We start from the raw sequence: 8,249 nt of genomic DNA on the forward strand, positions 1-8,249 counted from the left end.
GTCTGTCGGTTTCTACTTCTTTTCCCATCGGCGGTCTCGTAATGTGCGTGGTGTGCTTATTTTCTTTACAGCTGACGCAGGAACTAACCCATTCTTTCACCTGTAACACCATGTTCGGCCAATAGTACATCCGCTGTAGCCTCGCTAATGTCTTCCGGATCCCCCCATGCAGAGCCATCTTCCCTTCATGAGCTTGTTGTACTAATGTACTTGTTAGTTGCTCAGGGATCCACAATTTCCAGTCGAACTCATCGCTGTCCTCCCGGCAAAAACGAGTCTTCTTGAAAAGTAAGCTTTCTTCAACTCGTAAGTCTGGGAATATATCTCCTTGCTCTTTTACTAACTTTACTCTTTCCAGGTACTCCTCACTTGCGAACGCCGTCGTCTCCATGTTCACAAGGCTCAGCTCTTCTACATCGTTGGGGAGCGAAAGAGTATCGGCCACCACATTGTCCTTTCCTTTCCGATGTTCGATGTTAAACTGGTAGGGCTGTAGCGCTAGAAACCATCTGGCCAGTCTCCCTTCCAAATTTTTAAAAGACATCAGCCACTTAAGGCTCGCGTGATCCGTCAAGATGGTGCACGGCATCATCTCTATGTAGGGACGGAACATCTCAACAGCTTTGACTGCAGCCAGACACTCCTTCTCGGTTACACTGTAATTCAGCTGTGCGCCTCGCAGCTTTGCCGAAAAGAAGGTGATCGGCCGTTCCGCTTTATCTTCGTCCTTCTGGAACAACACCGCGCCGATACCTACATAACTCGCATCGCACTGAATTCAGAAGTGCTTTCGGAAGTCAGGGTGGGCTAAAGCCGGCACACAGGTCAGTGCTTACTTTAGCTTCTGGAACGCTACCTCCGCTTCAGGTGTCCACTGTAGCCCTTTCCCTCTTTTCAGGCAATCGGTTAAAGGAGCGCTTATTTTGGAAAAATTTTGTATGAACCTGAATGACTCTATCCATCAATCTGCATAGTCTTTGCGCCGCATTGCATAAGCCAAAAGTCATCCTCCGGAACTGATATAGTGGCCTACCAGGTATAGTGAAAGCCGTATCCGGACGACTCTTTTCATCCAGTTCCTCTTGCCAAAACGCGTGTTTCAGGTCGATGCTGCTGATGAAAATCGTGTCATCGACCCGGCTGAGGATGGACTCTATATTCTGCAATGGGTAGGCATCCTTCATCGTCAATGCATTTAGCTTCCGTGCGTCCAAGCTCAGCCTGTTCTTGCCTGGTTTTTGCATCAACGTCGTGCGGTTATTCCACCGACTCTTACTCAGCTCGATGACTCCGAGTCTCAACATTTCGTCCACTTCAGCGAACAAGAGTTGCTGCTTGGCCGGGGACACTGGATAAAACCTTTCCTTGACGGGCACTGCCCCCTCTACTAGCTGTATGGTGTGCTGTTCCATAGTGGTGAGTCCTAACCCTTGCTTCTCATACGATAGGAAACCTTCCTTTACCTTATCCAGTTCCTGTTGTTCGTTAGTTAGGGCGTGAGGCTCTACTGGTTTCCCTTTGCTGTGGAACTCGGTTTCCACGTTCTCCAACAATTCGACCCTCACGACCTCGGGCGCGATGTGGAACTTCCTCCAAAAATCTACGCCCAGGTACAGTTCCTGCTTCAAAGAGGGACAAAGCAGGATCGGGATGCGGTGAGTTTGACCTGGTATTTTTTCTCCGGATAAACCTTGCCAAGCACCTGGTGTTTTGCACCGCCCGCGGACTGCATGATTACTCGCGTCTTTTCCCGTCTCAATCCTAATTTTTCTATCAATTCCAGACATCCTTCACCGAGGAGACTGACGGATGCACCACTGTCTAACAGGCCTTCGATGCTGCTTCCCTCTACTTCCACGATCGCAAACGGCCTGTTGTCGCAGCTCACCGCGCACAGTGGTCGATTAGGCCTGGCTAGCGGCATTTAATTATGATGTTCAAATTTAAATAAACGTTAATTTAAGTTTACCTATCGATAGTATAAACCTTGATTAAATGCTAATTGATGTTTTCTAAGCTCATCAATATGCTGATGATCAGCTGTGAACTGTCAAAGTCAACATATGTTTCAGCAGTTGATATTTACAATTTTGGCGCCCTTTGTGAGGAGATTTAGTCTCCCCACACGCTGAGAAAGATAGCCGGGGGCAAAGGGGGGGCCGAGGAAACGGAAAAAGGGGGTCAACCACCGGTCATCAACCCGGGCAGCACAAGGGAACGTCGCCAGGATCAGTACGGGGGGTTGGGGGGAAAGGTGAAAGCCAGTTACCGTGGGTTCCGGCAGGAGTACCATCGGCGACGGAGTAACGGCGGCGACAGAGTAACGGCAGCGTATCCCGGACAACCCGCATAGGACGCCGACGACGGAGCCAACAGGAACGGAAGGAGCAACGAGTAAAAGAGAAAGAAAGCCTTTTGTAGTGTAAAGAGGTCTCAAAATAAAGAGTGTGGAAACTTCAAGCTATTTGTATTACTTTCTGGGCTTGGGCAATCACGTCGAATCTATAAATTCGGTGGAACGGATCCGCGAAACTCTGTGAGCTAGCCGCGGCAAATTGTGGCGAGCGGAAGCAGGAATAACAGTTCGTTACACCTGGCGCCCAAACTTCGTGATTGCATCTAGCCTAGAAAATAACGTAGCAGAAAGATGGGAAGAAAGAATTGGATCTACACATTGAGAAAGGAGGAGCTGAGCGAAGTGTGTAGAGAGCTCGGTCTACCAGCAGACGGGACTGTGGAAGCGATGAGATCCTCAGTGGCGAGGTGGGTCGACGAATCCAAGGAAGAGGAGGTACTGGCGTTAACGCAAGGCCTAGAGGAAAGGTTTGGACAAAGCTCAACCCCCAGGCAGAGAGCAGCCAGCAAAACCGAGAAGTTTATAGAGAGCCTGGCGGTACCAGATCCAAGAATGGGAAGGAGCATAGAGCCGAAAGTATCAAGAAGTATCAATCAAGAAAGTATGTTCCGGCCCCGGTGGATTACGCCAAAGTGGCCAGACAGGTGCGAGACTGGTCGTTTCGGTTCGACGGCACAGGGGACCCGTTAGAGTTCCTGGACCGGGTAACGTGGTCCGCAAAGACATACGGATTAGACATAAACACGATCCCCAGAGCCATGCCAGAACTACTGCAGGGTAGGGCCCAAAGATGGTTCATCATGAACGACGAAGAATGGCCAACATGGGCGAGGTTCAAGGGAAGCTTTGAGAATTTTTTCCTGCCGAAAGGATACTTCGAAAAGTTGGCGGACCAAGTTCGCCAACGGAAGCAGCGTCGTGGAGAGCCTTTCAAAGAGTACATGGTGGACTTTTAGTCACTAATGAAACCATTAGGCAAAACCACGAAAGAAGTAATCGAGAGGCTCGTCGAAAACTGCATGCCAAGGATGAAGATGTTCATAAGGCCATACGCCTGCGCGTCTTTAGAGGAGGTGATGGGCCTAGCAGAGGAGTTTGAGGAATTAGCGCAGGAGGAAGAGGCCTTTAACAGGCAAGTGGCCACAGGACAAAGGTGGAGCCACAGTCAGCCGCCCATAAACGAGAGGTGGAAGAGAGAAGAACCGCAGCATAGTGAAGCGGCAAGGAACCAGAGGGACCAATGGACCCAGAATTAGGCAAACGGCGTATAAGCGTATAAGCATACTACTAAAATTTTTCTGCCGCTTATACGCCGTTTACCTAATTCCCTATAAATTCAACTGTCCACTTAAGATACCTGTCTAAGATTCAGGATCGTGAAAAAAAAATAAATAAGATTCGTGAAAAAATAAATTAAATTGATGAACAAAAAATAAAATGCTTATTTACAAAAATTATATTCATGGTGCTGCAGATCATTTAAAAAGGTATTTTACTATAATTATTTTGTAATTAATTTAAAATTAATGATGAAGAACAAATAATTATTTAAAAAAAAAATTCCAAAATTTTATTATGGTGTTGCATATAATTTAAAAGGATTTTTTACTCCAATTCTTTTTTAATTAATTTTAAATTAACTCGGACTTATATATAGAAATTTAATTTTACAATATAAAATATAATACAGAATTTTACAAGGAGTAAGTATATCACAAGAAAACCTTTTCGTAGAAAAGTGAAAATCCACCCTGAAGGGTCAAGAAAAAAAAAAAGGAACCAATTGACCTGCTGCGATCCCTTTTTATCACTTTCTTGCAGGAGACATATTTATGTCAGGGTCGGATGAAAGGTCAATATGTATTTTTTATTTAGGATTATATATATATGTGAGTGTATATTGGATTGTGGATTTACGTTCCCACCAACATATACATGCATACACGGATATGATGCAAGAAATCAGCCGATTGCCTATTTACTCCCTACTGTAGGCTCTAGGCTCTAAGCGTTATCTTTTCTTTCGAGTCTTCTGATTGGTTTTCCCGATTCATTAACCGGAAAAATGTGGGGAAAATTGGGGTGGTTTTCATGCGTTAACTCATGTACATGTATTGATGATACCAATACATTCAAACACAAGTACCTGTTTTCCGTTTTCGAGGATCAATAGGTTTTGAGGTTTATGCTAAGAATCAAATTTTTAGTATATTTTTAGTATTGCCGGGTAAAGCAATTTTTACGCTTTTTCTTTTTTACAAAAAATAAAAAACAAAAATATGAGCAAGTTAGAAATTTTATTCGAGGACACCCAACCAGCTCTTAGTGATATTTGTGTATCCAACGGTACACTTTTATCATTAATTGGTATTGGGGAGAAAACCCAAGAAGAGCTTTTTAAGAATCTAGAGGATGATTCTATGTCATCCATATACGATTTATTGACCCCAACATGGGATTATTCAGCAACTACCATCGAGGATAAAACGTATGCCCCGGACTCTCAAAAAAATATATTCGAGGAATTCGACGACGACGACATACCAGTTTCTCCGTGCTGCATTCCGGAGACCCCCGAGGGAGAGGAAAAATCATCAACAGAATTTTCTTTCCCGGACGATGACCACATATTTTTATAAATAAATAACGGAAATGAGAATTATATAAGTTTAATGGATGAGGAATTTGATAAAATTTTAATTGATTGGCTTAGAAATAATAAACAAATAAAAGACTATATTACCATATTTCATTATTATATAATTATTTTTATTTCATAAAAAATAAAAATTTTTTCAAAAAAAAAAAACTACTTTTGGACTTATTACTTTTAAATTTATTTTTGTCAAGGTTTAGTTCAAATTTATTCGAAATTAAATGAAAAACAATATTTGAAATTTAAAAGAAATATTTTGAAGTTCGTGTTAAGTTAATTATTTCCATTAATATCGTTGGATGATCCATTAAGAAATGGTTGTATAATTCACTTCGGAGCCAGTACGTTTTCACTTCAGGACAGAAGTAGCAATTATAGTATGAGGATCGTGCTTTTGTTTTGCTGAAGTTGTGTTTTTTTAGAATGTGACGTTTTAATCCATACCGATATTTAAAGGAAGGACTTTCTATACAGAGTTCACAAACGAAAGTTTTCATTTTGAAAATTTGAAAATTAACTGATCAAAATCAAACCTAAAACTTCTTTTATATATTTTTTAAGAGTGAGTCTATGCTATTGTTTGAAATATCCATACAGCCATCTCTTTCATTCCTAATAAAATTAGCAAATTCATAGCTATAAAGTCCTTATATACCCAAATACATTTATAAAAAGGTCATGATGTCTTCCCTTTCATTTATATAAAAAGTATATATTACTTCTATAAATATATATATGTATATACTTACCCTTCAGTACCATACCTCAAGGATTACTGAAGGAATCGTCTAGGTACTAGTATTGCCACCCGAGGAATCCTCTAGGTATGTTTCATACAAACCATCAAGGAATTTCCATAGAAGAGTTCCTCACATCGAGGAATTCGAACAACTCGAGGAATACTGCACGATTCCTGCAGTTATTCGAAGAGCATTTCAAACTAAATACCCCAGGGAATCCCTGAGGTATACTCTGAGGAATCGTTGAGGAAATACCCCAGGGAATCCCTGAGGTATACTCTGAGGAATTGTTGAGGAAATACCCCAAGGAATCCCTGAGGTATACTCTGAGGAATCGTTGAGGAAATACCCCAAGGAATCCCTGGGGTATACCGTGATCTTACGGGATTCATAAGGGATTCACTGAGGAACTGTAAGGCTTTTATTATTTTTGATGGCTGTCAAAGCGTGCCCCAACCATTTCTCCGGCGGTTTCCCCGGATCCACCATAGATATACTATCTGTAATTAAAATAAATAGAAATTAGATATCTCTTACATTATTTCTAATTAAAATACATACCAATCAAAATTCCATAAAAATTTGGAAACGACTTTAAACTCCTCTTACCACTTACTCCGTCAATATTGTAATTGACGATCAGGTCCTCCACGAAAATATATTTTAATGACTTTGTAAGGGCTCCGCGCTTCAATAAGTTCGTCACTGCGCTAGTCTGCAAAAATTAATAGGTATTAAAATTTTTTTATATTTAATTTATAAATATTATACTTACACATTCTTCCTTCATGCCGCGGCCTAAGGCGAATTCCAACGCTGCCAATGCCTCGTCGGTGGCAATCGGGAATTCCATGTTGACAGCATTGCTGGAGGCCTTTCCCTTAACAAAGACCTCCAGCAATGCTGTCAACTTTGCCAGCTGGTTGGTGCAAGCGGCGATTTCCCTAGCCTGCTCATCCAGTTTCCGCGCCTGCTCATCCAGTTTCCGCGCCTGATCATCTATTTTTCGCTCTAGGCGATCAATTTTTGAGTCGCTCACCTCGACTATCTCCACCTCGCTCATTTGCGTCTCCGCAATTAGGTCATCGTCTGAGAAAATAAATTAATAAAAAAATTTGATTTTATTTAATTTACTTACCATCGACATTAAACGCCATCTTTAAAATTTTATTTTGGGGCTCCATCTTTGATCTAGAAAATAAAAAGAATACATAATTTTTTTGTACATTTTATAAGTTTATTTGTTTTATTTTAATGAAATACCCTTTTTTTTTTTGTCAACGGACAATGGAAAGTGAATCTTCTTATTATTTTTGATTTTTATTTTTTTCGCTCAAAAATATCACTCAATTCATGATTTCGCGCTATGGATTAGAGCGGCTAATGCCGTTTAATAAATATATGTACATATGTACAGTGGCCAAGCCGGGATTGACGGCCAGGAAGGTTTTGCTGTGTGTTTGGTGGGATTGGAAGGGAATCATCCACTATGAGCTGCTCCCATATGGCCAGACGCTTAATTCTACCATCTACTGCGAACAATTGGACCGCTTGAAGCAGGCGATCGACCAGAAGCGTCCAGAATTGGCCAACAGGAAGGGTGTAGTGTTCCACCAGGACAACGCCAGACCACACACTTCGTTGATGACTCGTCAGAAGCTACGGGAGCTCGGATGGGAGGTTTTATCGCATCCACCATATAGCCCGGACATAGCGCCAAGTGATTACCACCTGTTCCTGTCCATGACGAACGCCCTTGGTGGTGTAAAGTTGAACTCAAAAGAGGCTTGTGAAAAGTGGCTGTCCGAGTTCTTCGCAAATAAGGAGGGGGGCTTCTACGAGGGAGGTATTATGAAGTTGCCGTCTAGATGGAAACGGATTATCGAACAAAACGGCGCATATTTCAACTAAATCGGATCACTGTAACACTTTTTATAAAGCATTGAATAAAGAGCAAAAAAGCGGAAGGGAGATATTTGACAACCTTATATAATATGTACATATGTATGTACAAGTTATCCAACCCCTAAATACAGGCCACATATGGCTTTTATAAACAATATTTTCAATCTCTGCATTTGCCTTTGGCTTGATCTTTGGCTCAATTATCCAACCCATAAATCCAGGCCACTTATGGCTTTCCACTTATGAATTTTATAAACAATATTTTCAAACTCTGCATTTGCCTTCGGCTTTGTCTTTGGCTCTGAGGCGCGATCTCGGTTCCCCATAAACAAATCAAAATCAAAAGTAAACATCAGCTTCCCTCCGAAGCCCAATCAATTACGCCTTTTGCGTTTCAAGTACCCACCAAATTGCATCGATCAGCTTAATCGAATTTCACAATAAGATGCGACAGTTTCATCTTAAGCCTCTAATCTAAACACAACTGATGGCCGAGGTTCTTTGGATCAGATTTAGAATTTAGAAGTCAGTCCTATTTTGACCGAGACCGCGAACGGTTGACAAAAGTATTTAAGAAAAAACCAAAAGTGTC

At 41.7% G+C, this 8,249-nt stretch overlaps 1 protein-coding gene across 1 annotated transcript; it reads right to left on the reverse strand.

Annotated features, from left to right (window-relative positions):
* Positions 1–6,151: 6,151 nt before the first annotated feature.
* LOC108132076 (uncharacterized) lies at positions 6,152–6,909 on the reverse strand. The gene is made up of 4 exons (XM_043211401.1): positions 6,891–6,909; positions 6,528–6,841; positions 6,362–6,467; positions 6,152–6,252 (listed from the first exon to the last, which is right to left on the reverse strand). The coding sequence occupies exons 1-4, from the start codon at positions 6,907–6,909 to the stop codon at positions 6,152–6,154; spliced, it is 540 nt and encodes a 179-aa protein (XP_043067336.1).
* Between the last annotated feature and the right edge of the window lie 1,340 nt (positions 6,910–8,249).

The sequence above is a fragment of the Drosophila bipectinata genome, chromosome XL (assembly GCF_030179905.1).
Source record: "Drosophila bipectinata strain 14024-0381.07 chromosome XL, DbipHiC1v2, whole genome shotgun sequence".
In the NCBI taxonomy this organism is placed as follows: domain Eukaryota; kingdom Metazoa; phylum Arthropoda; class Insecta; order Diptera; family Drosophilidae; genus Drosophila; species Drosophila bipectinata.